At 55.9% G+C, this 26004-nt stretch overlaps 1 protein-coding gene across 1 annotated transcript in view; it reads right to left on the minus strand.

Moving 5' to 3' along the window:
• Positions 1-198: 198 nt before the first annotated feature.
• Positions 199-26004, minus strand: part of SYNPO (synaptopodin) — a gene marked incomplete at both ends in the record, with an annotated part of 34657 nt that continues 8851 nt past the window's right edge. Inside the window, 2 exons of the mRNA XM_080804214.1 lie at positions 199-891; positions 6065-8418. Coding sequence (XP_080660340.1) covers positions 199-891; positions 6065-8418 — 3047 coding nt within the window. The remainder of the gene's footprint in view (positions 892-6064; positions 8419-26004) is intronic.

A 26004-nucleotide genomic window follows, 5' to 3' on the forward strand; every position in this document is an offset into this window, starting at 1 on the left:
ACTACCCCAGCCCCAAGCCCGGAGCACTCCTCCCCTGACCCCTCGTCCAAAGCGGCCAGACCTCACCCTCCATCGTCCCCCCACTCCCCCCCACAACCCGCCCCGCCGCACGCGATGCTGGAATCTACCAAGCCCCACAACACTTCTTCTGGCCCAGCCCTCCCGGGGTGGGGATGGAACAGGAGCGGGGGGGGGGCTTTAGGTGGTGCAGGAGGCCTCGGTGGGGAGGCTGCCACGCTTGAGCCTCAGGCTGCCGTTCCACCCGCGGGGACAGATGTTGTAGCCGAGGATGCCGGGCGACTTAGCCCCGGAGTCCTCGGAGTCGAGGGACACGTCGGAGTCCGTGGGCGACCGGCGGTAGGGGAAAGGCCGGGGCGTCGCGGGCAGCGGGCTCCGGGGGCTGACGCAGGGCGAGGGCCCGGCGGGCAGCGGGCTCCGCGGGATCGGGGAGAACGTGGCCCCGGGCGCGGCGGCGGCGGAGGGGCCGGGCCGGGAGGGCTGCGGCGAGCGCACGCGCGGCGTCGGCGGCGGCGGCGGCCGCGGAGGCTGCGCCTGCGCCCCGGGCGGCGAGAAGGGCCGCAGGCTCTCGGCGCCCGCGGGCCGCGGGGAGGCGCTCTTGCGCCGGGCCGCGTTGATGATGTTTCGCGCCAGGAGGGCCTGCAGCTGGCGGCTGGGAGGCCGCGCCTCTGCCTCGGGTCGCAGCGGGGATACCGAGCGCTCGCTCCACGAGGGCGACATGGGCGGCGGCGGCGGGAGCGGCGGGGGGCTGCTCATGCTGCTCCCCCGGCCCGGTTCCCACGGCCCCGGGCTTACCCAGCCGTCCAGGCTGCTGGGGGGCCGGGAGGCGCCCGGCGTCCAGGGCGGGGAGGTGGGCAGGCTCTCCCGGCGGTCCTGGGGAGAAAGCAGAGGGCGGGGCAGGCGTTAGTGCTGGGCTCCTCTAGACCGGGGATTCGGGAGCGAATGCGTCTACTTTGTCACTGTAGAGTCGGGAGGGCAGCGACCCAAGCCAGAAAAGAAGTGCCTGCAGTAAAACGCGGGGTGCCCCAGCTCTCAGCACCTGCTCCCTCGCCCTGCGCCAGCCCCCGGAGCCCGCTGGTTAAGAACGCGAGACAGGCCCTTCTGCTTGCTGAATGAACGCGGGCAGGTTGTTACAGCAGCAGAAGCAATCGGAAGCCTCTGGGCTTCAGTTTCCTCCTCTGTGAAATGGGGGTACAATATCAGCACCTACACTTTGGGGGCTGTTGTGAGGATTCAATGACATAATTCATGTAGAAGAATATGATATGTCTTGAAAGATTCCTGGAGGAGAGTCAGTGCTCTCAGTAGATGTTGGTTACCGTAAAGAGACACTGGAAGGCTACGCGTGAAACTAACCAAAGTGGGCCGCTGTTAGGACATGGGGCCAACAGGGCAAGGTATGCGGCCACAGGAGTGGGAATAAAGCTTTCATGTATTACTTTTTATATTAGTTTAGGTTTTTGAAAGCTATGGATGTATTATCTATTCTAAAATTTTTAAACGAGGGGCACCTCGGTGGCTCCCTCCGTTAAGCCTCTGTCTTCCACTCAGGTCATGATCCCAGAGTCTTGGGATCCAGCCCCCACCCTCACCCCTCGGGTCTCCCTGCTCAGCAGGGAACCTACTTCTCCCTGTCCCTCTGCCACTCCCCCGGCTTGTGCTCTCTTTCTCTCAAATACATAAATGAAATCTTTAAAAATAAGTAAGAATTTAAAGCGAAAATATTGACCATTATTACTAAGGACTTAGGGAAAGGCCCTCTTTGCCCCAACCCCCTTGCCATGTTGCCTTGGTCACCTCCTAATTTTTCCTTGTAGGCCTTGAGCAGAGAGGAAGTTCCCACTGACAGATGGGAACACAAAAGGAAGTTGGGTCCTCCAGCCCTGGGCAGCACGCTCTCCTGACTGGACTTCTTGCCAGCATGGGGTAGAGAGTGAGGAGTCGGTGAAGCCGGGTTGGTGAACATCTTCAAGGAGATAAATCACTACTCTGCTATACACGACTGTACCTGTTTCCTACCTATTTAGGGACTTTCCAGTCTACAAGTTTCCATGTCATCCTTTCTCCCCCATTAGATCCTCACAGCATGCTGATGTGGTGGCTGGCATTATTACACCCATTTTACAAGGATGAAAATGAAGTTCAGAGGTGTAAATAACTATCTGGTGTGTTCTGCCCCATGAGGAAGTGTGCGTGTGTGTGTGTGACTGTGTGTGACTACCTTCTGCTCAAAGGCCACACCATGCTAAAGCTGTTTGGAGAACTGGTTTGAAAGTGGAGGGCTTGGGAATCATGCCCAGCTTCTATCTGCTAAACCTTCCAACTCTTCATCCAATCAGATTACAGCAGTAAACCAGTCCACTCAGCCTTCGATCCAATCCAGATTCACCAGCAGTCATTTCTCAGAGTCCAGACCTAGCCAGTCCGTTCAATGTCTTCTGCCCAATCAAAATCTAGAACCATTCACGGATCCATTCTTTCATCCAGTCAGTAATCAGCCACAGTCAAACCTGTCAGCCTCTCATCCAATCAGAATCTGATTTCTCCCAATCAAAAGGAAGTAGCAAAGTGTTATGTTTTCTCCCTACAATGCAGCAGCTACTAGATGACCTGACTCAGAATGTGGTCCCTTAAACATCAGTCCATATAGGAGATTTTTCATGGGATAGTAATGCTGGAGGGACCCTTAGGGACCTCCTGGGGACAATCAAGACCCCAGTCATCAATTTGAAAAGGTAAAAAGCTCAGCATAGGATCCACCCCTTTCATTCCCAGGATCAAAGCTGTGTCTGTGTGAGCCAGAGACACTGGGACCTTCTCTGTCTGTGACACATCCCAGGAAGCTTCCAATCAGCCCAGCTGTGGGAAATGCGGCCAAGAGTTCATGATCCCAGCCCGTCGACAAGTCTGGGGGCACAAGGACCAGGGCTCTGCAGCTAGGGAAAGGGCAGGCTGGGGCAGGAAGAGTTATACCTGTCTGAAATCTCTAAGTCTTATCTCTGCCTTCTGTGGCCACGAGGGGATGGCTAGGCCAGCCAGTGGAAGGAAGAAGCAACAGAACTGACTTCCCAAGCCTGGGGTGGACTGTTGGGCAACGGTAAGCAGTTCCGCATCATTTGGAGGTGGGCCAGAGGCTGACCTCATTGGAACTGCCATGTCTGGGTACTGACTCTGTGTGTGCAGCGCAGGAGGTGGGGTGCACAGTACAGAAAAGCTGTGAGAAATCAGGACTGTTCACTTTCTGACAAAGCCCTCAATGTCTTATATAAGCCAGAACTCCCTGGAAATGCACATGGGTGAAAACTCAGAAACAGCGCCCACTTAACCGAGCACCAGCCCCACTGCAGGACATGTGTGTGGGGCGAAGGCTTGGGCAGAGCAGTCAGTCGGGAATTATCAAAGACCAAATGGAACTAGCTCCCAGATTGCCTTCTGCAGCCCCTTTCCTTGGAGGGAAGGGAAACTGAGGCCCAGAGGTGAGAAGGGGTTGTCTAAGGTCACACAAGGAGTCAGGTGGGGACTACAACCCTCTTCTGACTCTTGATGCCAGCTTGTTCCTCTCCACCAGGGATAGAAACCGTTTTCAGGAGCCCAGAGGTGATGAATATGGGAAACTGCCAGATTAAGATAACACGGAGAGGGGGAGGGGGCCTGAGGGAACCAGAAAGTATATGCTCTGGCTAAAGGCATTTACATTCCACTTTCAAAGAATTCAAACAAACCTGGACTGTAAGGGGCTGTGGGTTTTCCCCATGCTCTATAAGCTTTTTGGCCAAACTCTGGAGGAAGGAGAAAACAAAAGAATTTCCACAGGATTATGGTTCCCTACGTCCTGACCCAGGGAAGAGAGAGGGCAGCCGTGGCTTCCAAGCCGCCACACATCCGTACCCACAGCAGACCCAGAGTCACAAACAGCCCACAGAGACACGCCACACGCTCACACACAGGAACGGAGTCGTCCAACCCCCCACTTCCCAGGCCAGAATCAGGGAGGAAGGGGGGAGAGCCCGGACCACCAGCCAGGGAGCGCGGAAAAAAGAAAGAAGCAAGACAGATTTGAGGCTGAGTGTATTGAGAACAGGAGAGAAAACAAAGTTGGGGGAAGAGCTCGGCCAGCCTGGCCGCGGGAGCTGCAGGATGGAGGGTGGGCTCTTCCATTGCTGGCCCTCAGGGGTAGAAGGGATCAGGGGTCTGGGGTAGGGGCTTCACTCTGTCCTGGGAGGGGCCTGGTATGAAAAAGCTGAGCTCACTTACGACTCCCCCACGCATGCCCCCCAGTTCTGGGCAGAATGAACTCACTAGGAAGGCACCCCCCTGTTCCCATGGAGACGAGCCCAGAGCTCACGAAAACTGCAGGCTCAGCCCAGCACGGGCACCGCCTCCACCACCCCTCGCCCCGCTGGGGATCCCAGAAATAGGGCCGGGGAAGAGAGAGTGGGTGGTGCTCGGCCCCCAGCCTTGGGAGGCTTCCATCTGAATTCTGCCTCTTCCGTCTGTATTCTCACACCATCCCCCCCAACAGAGCCTAGTTTCAGGGCTGGCTCACCTCAAACATGTCAGAGGTGGTGAGGATCTCACCCTACCTGACTCAGTATCCTCACTGTATGGGGAAACTGAGACTCAAGGATACACATGGAATTAATCTGAGAGAATCCAGATCTCTTAAATCCCAGCCTTTTCCTCAAAACCTTAAGGTCTCCTCCTCGGTCCCACCACGAGGCTGTGCTCCTGCCCTGGCTTCCTATGCGTCTATTGTCTCCAGGCTGTCTCAGCCTGGGCTTCTGGTTCCCTGGCCTCCTGCAGCGGCTTCCTCCAGCAGTACCCTCCCCAGGACGCCCTCACAGACCTCTCATCTCCGGCCCTCCTACGGCCAACAGCCCATTGCCTCCCCCTCTTTTCCCCAGGGGACTGACTGTCTTATCACTTACAAGGCCTTTCTCCCAAAGCACCAGCCTATTCTCTCAATCCTCACAGAGGGTCACAGCTGGAAGGGCACTGACTGGGTAAATAAGAAAACTGAGGCCCAGGAAGGGAAAGTGACTTGGCTGGACTCACACAGCAAAGGGGAGGCTAGGATGGGACCAGACCCTCCTCTCCAGCCTCTCTCCCCGTGGCACCCACCACTACGCAGAGATAGCTGCTTTTAGTGGGGCAGATCTCGGCTGAGGTTGAAGCCCGACTAGCCAATGGGTATGCTGCCAGGGGCCGCTCTCACTGCACGCCCACACCTGCACATCCTTCTCTCGGGGACTCCCTGGGACCTCGCACGCCCCAGCATACAGAGGGCCGGCCAGGTGGCACCGGGACCAAGGTCTCATCCCCAGCATGGAGCCAGGTGTCTGGAGAGGACAGGGAGGCAGGGGAGCAGAGGGTCGGGACGGAAAGCATCAGACAGCAGTGGCAGGCTAAGTCCTCATCCAGCAGAAGAACCCACGAGAGGAGAAAACGTGGCAGCCGGGACAGAGCTCTCTGAAGCAGCGGAGAGGAAACGGCGTCCAGAAGGCAGAGGTGGAGGAGACAGGCCAGTGCAGGTAAGAAGCCAGCAATAGGCAGAAGGATGCCAGGAGCTGGGGCAGCTGAGGAGGCGGACCCGTGGCTGGCTGGCTGCACGGAGGCACTGGCCGGCTGTTTGTTCCAGAAGCCCACGGGAGGGTCCCCTTCTAGGCCATTCCCCAGCAAGACGCTGGCATCCCCACAGCTCACAAAGGCCTGAGGGAGCCCCCAGCCTCACTGCGGCCTGCCAGGGGAGCTCCCTCTTCGTTGCCCTCCCCCCGACCCAGTATGGGACGGCGGGTCCCTCAGACATGGAGTCTAATGACCCTTGCGGCAGCTGCAGCCCAGAGAGCAGAGGCGACTTGCCCAGAGTCACAAAGCTAGCTGGTGGCAGCATCGACCTTTGAGCCCCAAGGCCCCATACTCTTGACCCTCAGCTCAGTGCCAATTTCAGCCACATCTGCTCTCCTTCCAGCCCTCAGAGAGGGGGTCCTGCCAGGCAGTGGGATCCCTGTGGGGTCCTCTACTTGAAGCAGAAGGAAGGCTTCCACACCTGAGCCTCGATCCCAGCATTCCGGGTGGAGAAGGAAGGCCTGGGGGCCTGCTTAGCGCGGGGAGACCACGCCCTGGAGGGTGACACGGGGGAGATATCACTGCTGTAGGTTGGGCTCACAGCTGTGGGCTGGAGGCCGTCCTGGCCGGGGGAGCTGTAGAGGCCCGGTGAGGAGCGGGAGGCCCGAGGCAGGGCTGGGGATGCCGGGAGGGCCCCCTTGGGGAGGCTGGGCACCAGGTCCAGGGAACTCGGCTTGGCAGGAGAGGCGGCTCTCGGCGAGGCCTTAGCAGGCTCCTTGATGGGCGAGAGGACGAAGAGCGAGGGCCGCAGCTGGTAGGCTGGCTGCTTAGTGGGCTCGGGGCGTAGGACCCCATTCTCGGGCAGGTAGCCGTGGTAGAGGGAGGCGGGCGGGGTCCGAGCTGGGCTCCGGGATGCCACTCGGAAGCCGCCAGGAGCATTGGTGGAATATTTCCAGGATGAAGGCAGGGACATGGTGGGCGAAGGGCAGCGGGCCAGTTCGGTGTGGCCCGAGGACTCGATGACGTACTTCTCCATCCGGGATTGGCGGCGGGCGTAGAGCTCAGCCCCCTTCCCGGAGGCCTCGGACAGGTTCTGGTTGGGTTTGGGCTTCGGCTTGGCCTGGATGCGCGGTGACTTGAGGCACGAGGCCCACTCCGGGAGGACCTCCTCGGCTGCCGCAGGGCTGGCTCTGTCCCGGGGCGCTGACTCCTGCTGAAAGTTGGAGGCCTCGGCCCCCAGCGCAAAGGGCTCCTCCTCCACGCCTGCCTCCCCCTGGTCCCTCTGCCTCCGCTTCTCATCAGCCGTCTGCACAAGATCCAGCAGGTCCGGGTTCGGGGTCACCTTGGGCTTCTCCACGAAGGTGAACATGGATTTCCGGCTGCCCCTGCGGGCCATCGACTCCTCCAATATGCCCGTCTTGCTGGCAGGAACGGCCTGGCCCTTCAGAGGAGAAGGCTTGGGGTCAGAGCTGGGGTAAAGGGCAGAGTAGGAGGGGGGAGACCTAACCCGGGAAGCCGGGGGGGCCGTGGACAAGGTCTCAGCATAGGTTGGGGGTGGGGTGAAGTTCCCCAAAGGGCGTCTCTCCAAGGCTGGGCTTCGCTGTGCCACAGACCTCCTTTCCACCATGGGGCTATGGGACATCATGTGTCTCTGTGGCCGAGGGCTCCTGTCTGCCATGCTGGGGGGCTGGGGAGTCAGGGCCTTCTCTCCAAGATGTCGTCTCTCTACCATGGGGCTCCGCTCTATCTGGCTGGTGCTTCCTGACCCCTGGATCCCGAAGGGTCTGGCGGTCCTGTTGACCACTGATGGGGGCTTGGCCAGCGTGAAGTGGACCTCGCTGTAGAGCTTGGCGGGAGTGGCCGTGGCTGCCCACACAGACGTCTCTTGTTCCGCTGACACTGCTGGGGTGCTGGGCCGTAAATCGATGAGCAGGGAGCTGGACATGAAATCTGGCGCCGGGGTCCCGGAGCTGGAGAGGGGAATTGTTTCTCTGGAGAAGGTGTTGGTGGTGGTAGGTGGCACTGACACCTTGTCAATTAGGAGCGTGCTGGGTCTCACCTCCGCAGCCGGCTCTGGCGGCTGCCCGCTGGAACACAGGGTGCCGGGTTTGGAATCGGACACCGTGCCATTGGGAGGGAGCTGAGCCTCCGAGGGCTGTGGGCTGCTTGAGAGCGGCGGGCTCTGTGGGGTGACAGGGCCCGGCGGGTTCTGGTTGATGTCTGCAGCCGGCAGGCTGTGGTTGCTGTTTGAGGTCGGTGTGATGAGGGTGCCACTGAGTGAGGAAAGGTTCTGGTTGACATCTGCAGCCGGACTCTGGACCTCAGCCGTCGGCGGGCTTGCTGGGCTCTGCTGGGCTTCTCGGTTCTGGGACAGGTGCAGCCCATTGGCTGTCAGTAGGGCGGCGTTCTCCTTCAAATAAACCACCAGCGGTACCTCCTCCTCCTCGCTGGCCACCTTCTCCAGGTGCCGCAGCAAGTTGGCCTTCTCCGAGCACCCCTCCATGCTATGAGCAGGGACCCCTACGTCGGGGCTCTGGCTGCTGGCGTTCCTTGGAGGGCCTGGTTCAGGCAGTGAGGTGGGACTCAAGCTGAGCCCTGAGGCATAGCCTGCGGGGCTGGCAGGGGGCGCTTGGAGGGACTCCTGGCTGGGCTTCTGTCCCCTCCGGCTGTGGTTCTCCAAGGTGAACTCGTTCACCCTCTGCCTGCGCCTGTTGAAGAGCTGGACGCCGCGGGAGTTGGAGCTGGGAGGGGTGGTGAGCTGGGCTGCGATCTGCTGGCTGCGGGCCTTGGCCTCTTTCAGATCTCTCTCAGTGAGGCTAGTGCTCAGGCCCAATGCTGCAGAGAGAGACAGAGGCCCAGTTAGCAAATGGGAATGCGAGCCACTGGGGTACAGAGACAGACAGACGGCCACCGTGTCCCTCCTACCGATGATCTTTTCCTCTGGAATCTGATCTTTACTCACTGTTTTATGGAATCCCCTCTCCTCGTGAAGATCCCTGCCCCAATAATCATGGCCCAACTCAAACGCTAACACCTGTGTGAAACCTCCCCTGATTACCCCTTCAGCATGACCCGCCCCCTCATTTGGCTTCCCCCCAAAGGCTGTTGATACTGCACTTTATCAGACTCAGCAAGAACACATCACCCTCGCAGTAGAGGCCCACTCCATCCCTGACTCATCCCCTACCACCCTTCACTCACTAGGCTCTGCCCTGCTGGCATTCTTTCAATTCCTTGCCAAGGAATTGAAATGAAAATGCCAAGTTTGTTCCTGCCCCAGGACCTTTGCACTTGCTCTTTTCTCTGCTTGGAATGATCTTTTCCCAGGTGGCATTCCATGTTGGTTCCTTCTTGCCACACAGGATTTTCTTGAATGTTCCCTCTCTGGAGGAGTCTTGCTCTATAATCAGTCCTCTCCCCTCCTATCCTATCTCTTTATTTTCTTCAAGGCATTCACCATCATTTGGAATCATCGTTTCCTTGTTTATCATCAGACACCTTACCTAGAATATAAGCTCTAACAGGGCAATGACCTTGTTTGACCTGGTCATCATTCTGTCCCCTGCCCTTAGAATACTGCCTGGCATAAAGGGGGCCCTTAGTAGGCATTACCAAATGCATGAATGAACCCCCAGGACATTTTCTATGTGCCTGTCTTAGGACGCTTTTCACTTTCAAACTCATAGTATATTCATTTGCTAACACTAACAGTAACACATTCCCTTTTTAGAGTAGGGAATGCATTCACATGGTCTAAAAATTCAAAAATTTAAAAAACCAAAAAGTCTTCAGTAAAAAATGTCCCTCCACCCCTGAGCACCCCCACCACAAATCAGTAACAACTGCGACCAGTTCCTTCTTACAGAGTTTCTTCTTTTATTTAAATAGTTGTTTTAAAATTCTCATATTTTAATATCATGAGAGTAGGGCATTCAGCTAATTTCAGCAGCAACTATACTAGAACACTGCATTACTTGATTTTGTCCACACAAGAACACTGGGAGACAAATGTTACCTGCCCTTGTTTTACAGAGGCAGAAAATGAGGTCCAGATGCTTTGTAAGTAACTCACCCACGATCACATGGCTAAGAGCGGCAAGGCTGGGCTCAAAACCAGTTCTTTCTGGGTTCACAACCCATGCTCGAGTTGCCCATTTGTCCCAATAGGTCCCTTTGGGATATACAGCAGACAGAGTCAGTGGTTGGGGACAGCCTCAGTCTAGGGCTGTGGAGTCTGGTCTGGGGCCTGAGGTCGGTGATCAGGCTATCAGGCTAGGGTCAGACCCCTGTTAATCTGTAAGTTCACTGCAGGCAACCACTTCTCTTTATATCCCCAGTGTCCAGCTGGCACACGTTGGTGCTCAATTTATGCTTATGGAACAATGAATGAACAAAAGGACCAGTGGACAGATGGACAAGATAGTCTGTGGCCATGGTCAACAGCTCTGTCAGTGGCTGGGAAAATTCCTCCCTCTGTCATCCTCCCCCTACCCCTCCTTACTGTGGGAAGCTAATTAGTTCTTGAGGAATCTGACCCTGCCCTCCCTCCTACCATGCCCTCATTAGCACTGGCCATGACATGCTGAATGGGTCTCCAGGGACAGTCTTTCTAGGCATCCTGCCAGTGAGGCTCAGAATTCATGGGCTCCCAGAGCTGGAAGGGCCCTTACAGAGGAGCTATTTGACCACCACCCCCATTATATAGATGAGAAAACTGAGGCCAAGCATCACACTAGGGTCTACAGGGAGGCCCACACAGAGGAGAGGCTCTCTGGTCCCCACCTCTTTCTCCCCTCCTCCCATCAGGATCTGGCTCCCCACCCACACATACCTGTGCCCACCTGTCCAGAAAAGCCTACCCTCTGCACCCCGACACCTGCTCCCTCCTGGTAGGACTCATCACCTGCCTGGGTTGCCCTATCTCTAAAAGATGAAGGATTTGCAGGTTTGGCCAGGCTGCCGCCGGGGGATGGGGTCTTGAGTGGGGGCACACAGGCCACACAGGAGGGCCCTGAGCGGTTGCTGGGCTCAAGCAGTGTTCACCTCCTCTGCTCTGCCGAGAAACCAGGACTCCTGGCCCGAATCCGGGCTCCGCCGTTTGCTACTTGTGCGACCTTGGCAAGTCCCCACACATCTCAGAGCCAGTTTCCTTAACTGAGGAGCAGTGATAAAAGCTCTGACGTTAGGGTTGCAAGGCTGCAATGAGTTCATGAATGCCAGCAGTACTCATTGTCATCAAGCCCTGGGGGACAGGGCAAAGGGTGCATGCTACCCCTGGAGGAGCTGCTCCGTGGTGACCATACTCTACTCCCTGGAAGGGGTCAGAACTTTTTCTGGCAAAGGAGGTTCATCCCTAAGATCAGGATCCTGAGAGGGGATGTGACTCTCTTAAGGTCACACCTGCAGGGGATTCCAGCGTTATGGAGAGGCAGGGATTACTGCCCCAAACCACGGAGCCTCAGGGTCTTGGGGATGGCCGCCACTGGGTCCAACTACACTCATAATTCCTGTGTCCCTAAGACCACACCCCTGAGTTACAAGCCTCCGTTTACACACTCCACTGATGGGGAGCTCACTACCCTAAAGAGCTGCCTTCCACTAATGCGCACTCCTTTGCTATGAAGTCACTCTTTATGTGAACTCCCAACCTCTACTGCCACTAGATGAAAAGCTTTTTCTTTCCAACCTGAGATCCCTGTAGAGATTCACAGACACAATTCCCCTCCCCACGGGGCATGGTCAGGATACACATCCATCGTCGTCCCACTAGTGTTTCCTACGACACAACTGCTAACATTGATTATACATATTATCTTATTTAATTCACACAACAATGCTATGAAGCATTAACTATTATTATCCACTTTGTAGTAATGAGAAAACCAAGGCTTGGAGAGGTAAAGTGAGTTGTCTGAGGTCACAGAGCCTGAAAGTAGCAGAGCTGGCTCACCTCGGCTCTGTGTGACTCCGGAGAGCACCAAGCCTTCTGGCTAACTCGTTCCCACAGCCTGAGGCTCATAGAAAGTGCTTCAGGGTTTGAATAATCCAGACCTCCCAATGTCCCCGCACTTGCCTGTTTTTCTCCTTGCTTCTCTGCTTCCATCCTGTCCCCAGACTTGTTCTAAAGGCCATGGGCTTTGAAAATGCTCAAAATGTCAGAGCATGAAGGGCCCTTGGGGGCTAAGCAGGCCTGGGAGGCTGAGAGAGGGAAAGGGTGGCAGAGTAGGCCTCGGGCCAGGACCCTGTCTGCTGACCCCCAGCTGGGCTTGGAACTCCGCCCAGTCCCCCTGCTGCTGTTCTGGGACAAGAGGAGGGCAGCAGAAAAGGCCAAGGGGTGAGAGAGCCCTGCCTCCGAGAGAGCTCCCGGGCCCCCACCCCCAGCCTGCAGTGACTCCACGGAAAAGGAATCCGGCAGGAGGCTTGGGCAAGACCCTGCCAGCGATCCAGCCGATTTCTGCCACCCTGCACAAACAAAGCTGCGAGAAGGGGGGCTGGACCAGCCACAGGCACCCCAGAGTCCTGCACTTCAGGGCACCGGGGAGGGGGCCCCTGAGTCCCCCCAGAGCAGGAACTGGTGCCCCTGGCCATGCCCCAGCCAGCCAGGACCTAGATGGGGCTCCCCGGAAGCCGGAGAAGCAGGAGGCGGCCAAGGGCCATGGGGGGACAGGTACCTCGACTGAGCCCCCCCCCCATTTGCACAGCTGCGGCCTGTGCCTGTGTCAGCCACGATGCCCTCCCTCTTCTCAGGACGGGGTGCTGGCCCTTGAAAAACCCATTCTGGACAGTGGATCAGGAGTTCTGAAGACAGGCCTTCGGGAGAAGAAGGGGTGAGGGCAGACACAAGGAAGAGCTGCCCAGGGTCAGGACACCTGGGTCCCACAAGGGTAACTTCCTAAGTGTGGGGCAGACAAGAAGCCCCAAGGGCAGCTGTCAGAATGAGGACCACAGTGGCAATCATGCAGCCCCCGCCACTGCCCAGGGACCGCACTGCATACTTTACACCCATCCTCCTTCTCAATTCTTGCCCCAAACTCTGAGAGGTCAGCCCTCTCATTCTCCTGAGTTGGCAGATGAACCTGCAGCTCAGAAAGACCTATCCAAGTCCATACAACTTGCAAGTAGCTGAGCTGAGTTTCAAAACTCTAAGTCTGGTTGCTGAGTCTCTTTCCTTACCCGTTCTGCCTTCTAGACCCAGACTTTGGAGGGAGGGACACCAAGAGAGGCTCCAGAGTGCTTGGACAAGGCTCTGCAGGACGGCCTGTTTCTCCACCTCACGGTCCGTGTCCCCAGCAGTGCCCTCTCACCTCTCAGCTGCCTAGAACAAGCCATGCTCTCTCCCTTTTTTCTCGCAGGAGAAGAGCTGATAGAACTCCTTCTTACTAAGGTAGAAATGACTGCTAGGAAATGAGAGACCAGTAGAGTGGAGAGAGCATGGTATCTGGAGTCAGGAGACCTGAGTTCCAGTTGTGCTTAGGCAGAGATAAGCCCTTTCTCCAAGCCCAATCACCCCTGTAGGCAGTTGCCTGGTCTGCTGACCATCAGGCCTGTCTGGACGGAGGATCTTTAGGAAGGAGGGGGGGCAGGGGAAGGGAGGCCAGAGCAGAAGGTCAGAACAGGGAGAGAATTCAAGGAAATGCTTCTTCACAAGGCTACCGTCAATGGGAGTACCCAGGCCCCACATAGGGTGGAGTGGGACAGGGAGCCAGAGGAGGGAATAGAGACTGGCTGGAGGCAGCCCATTGTGGACGCCTGGGAGTCTTGGCAATGGGACAGGTAAGCAGGCTGGGTAAACCGCCCCCCTGCCGGGGTCAGGAAGGAACCAATGGCTGGCCGCTGCACAACCTCTGGCTCGGCTAGGGGCAGGAAGATGAACTGGGCCTGAGTAATGGCCTGGCCGCCTTGCCAGCCCCTACCCCATCTTCTCCCGGCCGCGGGAGGAAATGACACAGCCTCTGTTCCCTAGGGAGTGCTCCAACCATGCCAAAGTCCCAGGGAGTGCAACCTGACTGAATCTCCGCAGGCTGCCAGCCGTCCTCTCAGGAGACAGTAATTCATACTAAGGTGAGGAGGACTGCCAGGACATGGGAGATACATGAGAACAGAAACAGGGAGCCCCAGACCTCGCTCCGGCCTTGCCACTAACAGGCTGGCAGAAGTCATCCATACCTCTTTTCTTGATGCCCACAGGGGAGCGGAGACCAGAGAGGGAGGCCAGAGGCCCTAAGTCACACACCCCAAACCATAAAGGCACTGCCGTGTGCTCCTCTTACTCACTCCAGCTGGGTCCTCCCTGCAGCCCAGCTTCCCCCTGGATGCTGAGCCGGCCTCGGTTCTCAAAGCCTCCGGGAAAGGCAGCCAATTGCCCCGCTGACAAAGAGAGGAAAATCCCACTTCGAAGGCAGTGCAGGAGCTGGATGTGACTTCTCTCCTCCACAGATGACTCAGCCCAGCTCTTTATCAGGAAAACCGATTTTGCAACAGCTTTTTAAATGGCCTCTCCGCCCCCCCAGTCTCTCCTCCGCCAATCTACCCGCCCCGTGATGCCAGATTCATCTTCCTCTGCCTGGCTTCGCTCATTTCTCTCTCCTGCCTCCCCAGGATGTGGAAGATCAAACAGCAAGTCCTCATCCCGGCATTCAGGGCCCCTGCTGCCAGAGCCTGCCTGAGGGCTTACCAACCTGCTCTCTGCACCCTCCCAGCGGCCACAGAAAACCCAAGGGCTCCCGTGTGCCCCCTGGCAGTTCCCGCCTCCGCTGTGTGGTCTGCACCTGACCAGGGGCCCCAAAGTCTTCCCTTCTGTATTCTCCCCTGTCCCCTGCACCTTCCACGTGTGCTTGCAGAATAACAATAAAGTCAATGAAGACAATAGCCATCATGTGAGGAGCACCAGCCGCTGCTAAGCGAAGGGGTGAGCCTGTATTTTCTCAATGAAACCTCACACCAACTCATAGGGGAGGCTCCCTGACCTGTGTTGCGGAAAAAGAGACCCACAGAATTACAGAGCTCACCCTGGGTCCCACAGCCAGCAAGGGGCAGGCAGAACAGAGTTGGAGCTGGGAGTCTGGTGCCAACCAATCTGGGCCCCCTCGTTCTGAAGAGCTCATTTTCCCCATCCCCCGTTCCAGGCTCAGCCCAACTGCTGCTGCTTCCAGGAAGCCCTCATGGATCCATCCAGACTCCTGAGATCAGTGCTCCACCCCTCGCTCAAGCTGGGCCCCAGGGCCTCAGAGCAGAAGGGGGTCAGAGGAAACAACAGGCTGAGAAAGTTTAGGAGCCAAGGCCTGAGGGGAAGCAGGCCTAGCCTAACTCCTGGCATCTCTATCTGGAAGTGGGTTGGGATCAGGCAGGCAGAGTGGGTGGGTTGGGGGGAACCTAAGAAGAAGGCTGTCAGGTGGGCGTGGGCCTTAGCTGGCAGCAATCCCTTTAGGCCACAAGCACTGCTCATTGCTGGGCCTCTGCTGTAGGGTCCTTTTCTGCCAAGGACCAGGAGCCACCACCCCTCTCCTATCTGCTCTACTGGCCTAAACACCAATCTACAATTAGATTTTCAGGGACTTGAACATGGTGACCCAGAGAGAGGCAGGCTTAGCCCCAGGTGCACAGCAAACTGGAAAGGACTGGTTCACAGAAATCCATCTCAGACTCGGGCCCCCAGTTCCTAGTCGAGCCCTGGTAAGCCAGGCCTGCCCAGCCAAGTCCTCTCCTGTTGCACCCATCACCCCAGCCCCGGGAGCCTCCAGAATACGGAAAGGACTGCCACACCCTGCCCTTCCAGACAGAATGTTTCATCCAGGAGACAAAAGGCGTTGAGCCAGCCTGGGGAGAGATGGCTTCCCCGAAACTGCCTCTGCCAGGGGTGTGGTGGGCCTAGTCCATCTCTGGGTCTCCAGCACCCAGCCCAGGGCCTGGCACGCTGGGCCCTCCGCAAAGATGCAGCCCCTTCTCTTGGCCTGTAGCATCCTGGGGCCAGAGTAGGTCTCCATCCTCTCTCAATGCCCCCACACTCAGCAGAGGCTGGCACTCATTCAGTGTGTGGAGGAAATTAATGACTGAAGGATGAGCCCTCCCCAAATCCAAATCCACCTTCACAGTTTGCCCCACCATTCGTTCTGGGAGTCAATTTCTAGAAACCTCTAGATCTCAGATTCATCTAGATTCTAGATCAGAGCTCTAGAGGGTACTTCCTGGAAGAAGTGGGGAGAAGGAAGGAGGGAGGGAGCAACATGTCTGTGGGCGAAGAGGGAGATGAAACCTCTGACCTTAGGGTCTGACCTAAGAGGCAGAATATTCCATTAAGCACTGAGAGAATTAATTAGGATGAAGGAATCCCAGAAGGCTTCCTGGAGGAGGAGGCATATATATGCTCTAGGTCTTGAAAGATGGCACTGTGGAGGCATTCCAAGCAATAGTGCCAGCCCAGTGGAGGCTGGAAGCTCAAGGCAATCCCCACCCCACTCCCCTCCACCACCCCTCCCCAAATCAAGACCAGCTGGAGAGGAAGGCACCTTTGAGAGGAACACAGCCCAACGTTGGGCTTGCCCGGAGTCTGAGAGTGAATGGGGTGTTCCAGGGAGAGTTCCACCAGAGCTGTGTACATTACATGGCACATTTCTCCCAGGGGACCAGCGGCGCCGTGGTACCTGGGCCTCCAGGTGGGTTACACAACTGCCCCACTGTCCGGGCCGAGGATTCAGCCTGACCCTCCTCTGCGTCTGCCTCGGCCTCCCCAGCCATCTGTCTGGGCCGCTTCCCTCTTACAGAAGAGGCTGCTGCAGCGAAAGTGAAGGCCAGCACCCTGTGGTAAATTCCCCACATTCCTTCCTCACAGAAAAATAAATAGCCCGGGAGAAAGAACGCAGGAGGAATGATAATGACGGCCTGGCCCCAGCTTAGAGGAGTCCTGGCAGCAGGGTAAAGAGCGCAGGGAGCCTGAGCACCCCAAGGAGCCCCTGGCCACAGTGGACCCGGTGCCTGTCCCCTGGAGGCTGCCGGGCTCCTGGAGGCTGCCTAGGCCATGCCAAATCTCTGAGGTCTCAAGCTTGCTCACATCTGCCCAAGAAGGCTCTGGGAATCCCTTGGTCAGGGCAGGTGACTGCGGAGGGCAAACTTGTCGGGGCGGGACACACTTGACTTTTACCACTCAAGCTGCTGTTTGCTGGGAACTTCTTAAGTTCCAGGCATTCGGTTTAAGTAATATCATTAGGTTATTATGTTGTTTCATTTTCTCTTTGCAAGCTATAGCCTGGGGGTGCCGTTATACCCATTTGACAGATGAGAAAACAGGCTCAGAAAGGTTTTTGGGCTTTGCCAAGGTTATCTGGCCGGTTAATGGTATGCGGTCTCCACTCCTGCCTCTCACTCCCACGTCTGTTCAGCCTGCCTGCCCTTTCCAGAAAGCCTTCCTCAACCAAGTCCAGCCAGAGGTGCGGCCTGTTCTCCTCCTACGCCCTGTTCAAGCAGGCGTCCTGTACGTGGGCTGCCTTCCGTAGATCACCTCACCTCTCTGGGTCTCGATTCCCTCACCAGTGAAACAGAGATCATAATATCTACTTTGCAGAGTCGCTGCTGCATAAATGAGATGCAGAAATGCTTCCTGTGGTATGAAATTCTGTACTCGCCTGAGGGGGACTGAACTCAGCTGTTTGCACAAAGCCCCTTCTGCATAACTCTGCAAGGCCCAGGCTCTGTCTGTCTGTCTCTCTTCCTCCCTTCTCCCGCCCTCTCTGGGTCTGGTCTTGCTCTTCTGCTCACAGTCAGGCACAGCCCAACTGCCCTGCACTCTCAGACCCCTTCCTCCCCCAGCATCCTCTCGGCAAAGACACCCCAGCATCCATCTCTAGCCAACATGCTGTAGCAGAGAGAACCAGGTTTGAATCCCAGGTATGCCCCTTGCTAGATGTGAGTGCCCAGGCCCTTTGGGAGTGCCCCAGCTCCAAGAGCCCTAGGAGGGAAGGCGCAGCCATGGCTGGCTCCCACCTCCCACTGTACTGCCCTACAGCCTGGAGGGCACCGTGGCCCAGGGCATGCGGGAGGCTGCCGACACTGCCATGCGCTCATGCCATCCTCCAGTGACCAGGCCTGTCTGGCTCACCTCCAGCAGGAGGAGTCTGCTGCCAGAGGACAGGCTGGACCACCCCGCCCTTGCCCGCCCCTTGTCCCTCAAACTGCAAAAGAACAGAAGATTAGAGGCCAAGAGATTTGGCCCCAGGATCTGTCCTGTCACAGTTTGGGTGAGACACTGGGCTATTTCCTGACCCTCTTTGGGCTTCAGTTTGTCCATGTGTCCAAAGAGAGGATCAGACTGGAACAATGATTCCTAGAGTATGGTGTCCCACGCCTCTAGCAGAAGCCAAAGGATCTAAGTGGGACCCCGAGACCTGAAATCATACTAGGTAGGTAGGTTTCACGTGGGTAGTGACAGAGGAGTATAACACGTCAAACCTGTGAAGGGCGTATTCCTGCTTGGGGAAAAGTAGGTATTTCAGTAAGGAAAGTTAGACACTTTAAAGGAAAGAAGGAAGTAGAGGTGGTGATGGACTCATTCCCTCTCCCGATATTTACTGTACCCCAACTAAGGGCACGGCACTGTTCACAGCCATGAAGAGTGACGGACAAAGATCCCTGCTTGCATTCTGGTAGGGGAGCAAGATGATACCTACATGAGTTAAGGACACCAGTAGGTCAGAAGGCAAATGTTACAGAAAGAGATAAAGCAGGGACCAGACGTATACTGACTGCATGGGGGAGGGGGAGGGTCTGCAAAGAGAAATACAGTAACCGAAGCCCCTGAGAAGTCACACCTGCATGAAGAAGTGAAGCAGGTGAGGGAGTGAGGCCTGCGCGTGTCCAGGAAAAGAGAGATCAGGTGGAGGGAACGGGGGTGTTAAGGTCCTGAGGCAGGCTCACACCTGGCAGGTCTGAGGATGGGGCCCGTAAGGTGGAGGTGGGGCATGGATGAAGAAACCAAGTTCTCGGGGTGCTTGGGTGGCTCAGTGGGTTAAGCCTCTGCCTTCAGCCCGGGTCATGATCTCGAGGTCCTGGGATCGAGCCCTGCATCGGGCTCTCTGCTCGGCGGGGAGCCTGCTTCCCCCTCTTTCTCTGCCTGCCTCTCTGCCTACTTGTGATCTCTCTCTCTGTGTCAAATAAATAAATAAAATTAAAAAAAGGAAAGGAAAAGAAAAGAAACCAAGTTCTCTAATGGCCCATCAGGATCTGAGGGATCCCCCTGCATCGCAGCCATTTGTGCACGCGCGCGCGCGCACACACACACACATATGTGCGCACACATGCATGCGCACACACACCCTGCAACACGCATTCTCGGTAGCTTCTCAGTGCTGGCGACAGCCTAGCCTACAGCAGCACCTCCGCCTCTGCGCTCACGCCAACACGCACAGGCGCTGCCTGCTTCACGCCTGCAGTACATGGAGACCTGCCGGCACCCCCTCAGAGGGGGCAGAACCTACACGGGAGTGTGTATGCACTGAGCACCTGCACGTGTGCCGGCGAGACACACGGCTCCCTGGGTGGCTGACTGGCCTAGATGCACCTGCCGCAGGCGGAGGGCCCATGCAGCCCTCTCCCGCCAGCTTGCCCAGTCCGCACTTGGGGAGCTGAGCTGCCACTCGGCCCCTGCCTGGAGGGCACACGCTACTGTAGAAGGTTAAGTGCACTGAGGGCGGGCATGACTTCAAATTCTCCTCTCCAGCCTCTCTGCCCTTCGGTCCTGGTCTCCACTTTCCAGCGATACGTAAAAATCTACCCCCAATACTCAAATGTGCCAGTGGGTTTTGTCCTTGCGGAGAGTGTCCCCTTTTCTACCCATGCTGCAATTAAACAGAAAAGCCATGTAAAATGCCTCGCAGGGCACTGTAAATGTTACCAGCTGCCACCAGCATCACCGCATGTCACCATCCTCGTCCCTGGCTTTGTCCCTTCAGGTTGCGGGGTTGGGGGGTGCGGGTATGCAGAGCAGCTGATGAGCAGAGAGGCTATCCCCTCTCTGGCCCAGAGCAGAAACCTACAGGTGTTCAACGATCCCTCAGGAAGTATGTCCCAAAGGCACATTCCTGGGGTCCACCCCAGCCCTGGACCACAGATTGTCTACCTTAACAGTCCCCCTGAGGGGTTCTGCAACACTGCCAAGTTGGGGACCCACTGGGCTTCAGAGCGCATGCTTTTATTAATGTGTTTATAGGTGAATTAACATATGGGGAAATGCTGGAACATATAGTTTGATACAAAGGGAGACCCCATAATGTTAACAAAAAATACACTTAAGAAAACGTGTATTTACGTAATATGCCATCCCTTGGCTGTGCGCCCTTTTCTCGTTTTACCAGCCCCTCCGCATCTGTCAGAGACAGAAGCCGAGCAGGGATTGTTACACTATTTTCTAGACCAAACGACTGAGGCAGAGAGCGACCAAGGGGCCTGGCCAGAATCTCCCAGAATGCAGATCTCCCTCGGCTCAGCATCATGAGGGTGCCACCCCAGGGCCTTATCGCCCCATCCCCAGTGGCTCTGACTTCTGGCCCACAGTGGGCCTGTCCTTCCCCTACCGGCTTACGAAGCCTCCAGACACACATGACTTCTCCAGTAACTTCAGCTTCGCCAAGAACAGGACAACCGCAAACAGGTTGGTTCCCTCTAGCCATAATGTCCCTCTCACTGGGCAGTGCAGGGGCTCCCCCAATTCCTAACCTTACATGCTACCATTTGATCCCAAGTGGTCCCTCTGTTCCCAGCAGCCCGAGTTCAAATGCCAGCTGAGCAGATCACTACCTTGAGTGCGTCCTATAACTGCTACGCCCAGCTTTCCCCCTTGTAAAGGGCTCCCCTCATCCCTACCCCGCAGGGTGGTTGTGCGGACTAGATCTCAGATGTGCCAAGCACCTAGCATCAGGCCTGGCACGGGTGCTCCTGGGAGGACACAGCACCGTGCACTCACAGGCTCAAGTGGAAGCTTCTGGAAGGCAGGGATTCTATCTCATTCACCTGTGTACCCATACCTACCAAGTATAATGTGTGCTCAATAAACATGGGTTGAATGAACACAGAAATGAAATGATATCTCCAAAGCAACTCTGTCCTAGTCCTTGCTTCCCCTTCTATTTCATGACCCATTTCCCAGCTTGGGGGCTGGAGGCTCCGAGCAAGAATGGTCAGGGGGGCCAGAAGGGATGGGTGACGGGTTCATGGGAAGTGACAATGACGGCTATCTGGGGAGGGTGGTGTTCTTTGAGCTCTGAACGTAATCCTGTTGACTCAGAGGCATAAATAATGCACCAGCATGTTCTCTCCTCACTATCCTGTCATGCTAAGAATAGCACCGGCTACCCTTTCAGGAATTCCACAGGGAAGAGAACAGGACACCAAGATGGGGACAGGCAGGGAACAAGGTCTTGCCAGGCTGTGGATGGTCAAGCGTCCTCCCTCCAAGCCCAGCTTTCCAAGCCCGTGAGACAAAGGACCCTGCACGTCAGAACTGAAAGGGCTCTTCCAGGCACCTGGTCAGGGGCTCTCCAGGGGAAAGGAAGAATCCAGAGAAGATGGGACACCACTCCCCCCCCCCTTCCTGTTATCTTTACCTCCTCCCTTCCGATGCCCCTCCTGATACGCCCAGGCCTCAACCACCCCACCACACTCCTCCCCCTCCCTGTTCGTGCGATGCATAAATACAGAGTGGGTGGTTCCCCTCTTATGTGTTTCATATGTAAAACTTCAGAGAGACAGGAAGATTCTGTAGCTTTCAATTTAAAAAAATGTTTAAGTTTAAAAGAGATCGACCTAGAACAGGGCCCCTCAAACTCCAATGTACACTCAATGTAATTGCTCAGGGATGGTGTTAATATGCAGATTCGGACTCAGGAGGTGGTGGGTGAGGCCTGAGAGTCTCTCTTTCTAAGAAGTTCCAGGTGATGCTGATCGTGTATCCATAGGCCATATACTGAGCACAGGAAACAGTATTTGCCTTCGATGCAGATGGAGAGGGCACTGGGTGGCTCAGTAGGTTAAGTCTCTGCCTTAGGTCATGAGCCTCAGGCTCAGATCATGATCTCAGGGTCCTGGGATGGAGACCCGCATCGGGCTCTCTGCTCAGCAGGGAACCTGCTTCCCCCCTCTCTCTGCCTGCCTCTCTGCCTACTTGTGATCTCTCTCTCTCTGTGTCAAATAAATAAATAAAGTCTTAAAAAAACAAACACACAAACAATACAGATGGAAAGGCTGAGGCCCAGAGAGCAGAAGGGATGTGCCCAAGAGCACACAGCGGACCTAGGCTCAGAACACAGGCCCCCAACTCCTCCTAGGATTTGCCGGGACAGACTCTGGAGTTGAATGGTGCTGCTTGGAGTGGGGCAGGGGACAGGAGGCAGTGACAGGCAGTGGCCAGAGATCCAGGGGCAGGCCTTCATTCAGCCAAGCCAAACCTCCTTGTGGCCGCAGGCTCTCATAGGAATAAAAGGAAGTAAGAATTCTCCTGAACAGAGGCACTCAGCCGAGTGGGTAGCTAAGAACATGCCCTCATGCCCTCACCAGCCTGCATTTGAGGCCTGATAGACCACCAGAACCTCCTGGAAGGCAGATGTGTCTGATGGCCATTAGGCTGCAAAGAAGATCTGGACATTGGGTAAGGAGCCTGGGGGCATGCGGAAGGACCCTGGAGCAGCTCTCTCAGGGTGCAGCTCCAAGGGAAAGGAGAGAGAAGTCAGGACCAGCCTCCCACACCAGCGCTGGCAGTCACTCCTCCTTCCCAGGCTGGGCCTCAAACCCCTTCCCAGGCTCTAGGCCCTGCATAACCAGCCCCGCTGCCCGTGAGCCCCCTGCTGCAGCCTCCCCCCAAAGAAGCCTCACTGCCCTATCTTCCTGCCATGTTGCCCCTCCTTCAAGTGCTCAGACAGAGCCCAAGCACCTCCTCACCCCAGAGCCTTGGCATCAGCTGCTACTTAGAAAACCTAGAATGCTTTCTTCCTTACCCCTTGGGTTGTCCCTTTCTGACCACACTTCTCACCCTTCAGGTCTGTTTCTGCGTCTCAGGGAGGGCTGCCTGCCCACAGAGGTCACATTCCTCTGCCTCTCCTCCAAACTCTCATTAGATCTGTAATTCCATCATATTTTTCTAAGCGTCAGTCTGCCCTGACTGACGACAGTTAGCAGCCCTGAAGGGCAGGGGCCTTGGCTGTCCCTCCTCTGCTCTGTCCCTGCATGGCTGGGGCTCTGTAAACTTTCGTCCACTGAATGAAGGGAAAGATGGATAAAAACATGGCTCACATCACTACTGCAAAAACCTCCGTGGTTTCTGGCCCTGTTCACCCTGAAGAAGTTGTACAAGACTGGGGTTTGCAAGATTCCCTCGGTCCAGTCCTCTGCTCTGCTGGTCTCCAGCTCAGTGGGCTTCGCAGGGCACCTTGCGCCCTGAGATGGGTCTCTAGCATGGTCTGCTGGGTTGAAATGAGAGATGGAATCTGGCAAAGACTTGGGAAGCTGTCAAGAGCTTTCACTGCTAGCATCACTCTGGTGTGTCTGAGGCCCAGAGAGGGAAAGAGCCTCAGTCAAGGCCACACAGCCAGCACGTGCTGACAAGAGATCCCAGGCACACAGTTTAAGCCTACGGCTGAGCTTCAGGCCCACCCAGGCTCAGTGAGAGCGCCATCTGCCTGGAGGCTGGGCAGGGGTAGGGGAGGGAGAGCATTCAGCCTCAGGCCCAGAGCCAGGGTGGGGTGGGCGGAGCCCCCAGCGGGAGCCCTGAGTGGGGCCTGGCAGCTGGGCCTGGGGGAGCCAACTGGCGCCCGCTGGGTGATGGCATGCTGACTCCCCATGCGCGTGACAGTCTATTTTTTAATCAGCGCCCTCCCCCCAACTCCATGTACCCTCCCAAAAGGCCCAGTATCAGGAATCATGTCCTGGCTGAGACCAGAGCCACCTTGGAGACTAGGGGGAGGATCCCCAAGTCCCATCACTTCGGGGAGCCCACGAGTACTAAACATCAGGGCAGGAGGGCTGGCAAGGAAGAGCACCTCCCACCTGTGTGACCTTGGGCGGGTCCCTGGACCCTCTGACCTCAGTTTTCCCCATCCATATAGTAAGGGGAGGCATGCCAGACTCCACAGTTCATTTCAACTCAAACTCTTGGGATCATGACACTAATGACACCCACTCGCCAGGCCCTGGCAGAGCCTCTGGGCCCACAGCCCTCCCAGGGTACACTTGATCCTCCCTGACCTACTCCCAGGGGACAAGGGGGGTGGGGAGAAAAGAGGCTGAGCTGCCTCAAGGGCCAACCCCAGAACCCCAGGTCCCAGACCTCAGGTTCCTCTTTCCAGGACCTGAGGGACAGAGATGAGGAGGATCAAAAGGAATGCTGTGTGTTCTTAAGCAGGTGGCCTGGCCTCTCTGAGCCTCTGGCACACCATCTAGTAGAAGAGTTTGTACAGAAGCTATCTTCTGTACAGAAGCAAAACTGCCTGGGTTTGAATCTGGCCACTTACCAGCTGTGTGACCTTGGGAAGTTCACTTAACCTCTCTGTGCTTCAGTTTCCCATCTGTAAAACACTGATAATAACAGCACTTACTTCATGGAGTTGATGACATGTAAAGACCTTAGGATGCCCTTGGCACACAGTTAAGTAACCATAAACATTAACTTTTTTTTCAAGAACTTTGGTTTTTTTTTTTTTTTTTAAAGATTTATTTATTTATCAGAGAGAGAGAGAGGAGCGAGAGTGAGCACAAGCAGACAGAGTGGCAGGCAGAGGGAGAAGCAGGATCCCTGCTGAGCAAGGAGCCCGATGTGGGACTCGATCCCAGGACGCTGGGATCATGACCTGAGCCGAAGGCAGCTGCTTAACCAACTGAGCCACCCAGGCATCCCAAGAACTTTGGTTTTTATCTATCGAACACTCTTAGTCTCCAAGAGATTTTATTCCAGAAGATTAAATGTGTGAGTCTCCGGTCAGCCTCCTCTCCTGTCTGTGGGGCTCATTCAGCCCGCCCCTTCCTAGCCTCTCCTGCTGGCTCCATGTTCTTAGTGTCCGCCGAGCTCTTTCTCGCCCATGATCCCCTCACATCTTTTCTACCCCATTTCATCGCAGCTCAGAACCGGAGCCTGAGCCCCAGAGGAAACTAATGATTTGCCCAAGACCACCAACCAGTTAGCTAAGACCAGAGATTCAAGTATTTGTTCCCGAAGTGCAGTCCAGGCTCTTTTCCACTGCACTGTACCCATCTTCCCGCCATCAAAACCTGTTTCTGGCTAAATATCAAAAAGCCACTGATCCCAGGGGCGCCTGGGTGGCTCAGTGAGTTAAAGCCTCTGCCTTCGGCTCAGATCATGATCCCAGGGTCCTGGGATTGATCCCTGCATCGGGCTCTCTGCTCGGCAGGGAGCCTGCTTCCCTTCCTCTCTCTCTGCCTACCTATGATCTCTGTCTGTCAAATAAATAAATAAAATCTTAAAAAAAAAAAAAGCCACTTATCCTGATATGAATCTTGAGCTAGTGTCCATCTCCTCAAAGGCTCGCTATTTTCACAGAGATCAAAACATGATGATACTATCTAAGAAGTAATAGTTGTCTTTTTTAGCATTTATCATCATTTAATTTCAAGACAACAGTAAAGATAGGGTTTATTATTATTTATATTTATAGATGAGGAAATGCAAGCCCAGAAAGGTTACAGAATGTGCTTCAGATCTCCCAGCTAGCCAGGAGGAGAACCCAGGGGTCCAGCCACCGAATCTGCATGTTAGCCATGCAGGAAACTGGTCACACAGGAGTAGGCTGAATTTTGCTTCACCTGCAGTGGCCCTGGGAGGCTGGGCAGGGGAGGAGAGGGTTGCCACAGCTCTACACTATACTGCCTCACTGAGTGGAAAAGATGAAGCCAGGATGGTGGAATTTCAGGCAGTGGCCAGTTGGTAAAGATTTCATTCTGGAGAGAGAGGGCTTTTGTAAGCCTCTGGAATTACACGGCCTGGAGGCTGTCCCCACATTGATTCCTCTGGCCACACTGGGTAGCGACTGAGCCCCAGGGTCCGGGGACAGTTCACAAAGAACTATGAGCTCACACATACACAGGCCTAACTCAGCAGAGCCCAGCCACCCCTCTGACCAGATCACAGGCCTGGGGCTCCTTTGGGTCTGCAGCCTGAAGCCATGAGGGATGAAGGCATTTTCATAATCTGCAGCCAATGGTCACCCACACCCGTACCCCAACCCCAGCTTCTGGTTTAAACCATTTATTGTCCCTTGAAATGCCCTTCCTCCCAACCAAATCCCTCCCCTTCTTCTAGATCCAGGTCCTGAACATGCCTCCTCCATGAAGCCAGCCATGACCACTCCTCCAGATAATAGTCAGGTCTCCACTCCAGTGGAGTGAGAGAGGCCTTCCCTAACCACCAACACAAAGTAGCCCCTTCAAACT

Source organism: Martes martes (assembly GCF_963455335.1).
Source record: "Martes martes genome assembly, chromosome: 5".
Classification (NCBI taxonomy): domain Eukaryota; kingdom Metazoa; phylum Chordata; class Mammalia; order Carnivora; family Mustelidae; genus Martes; species Martes martes.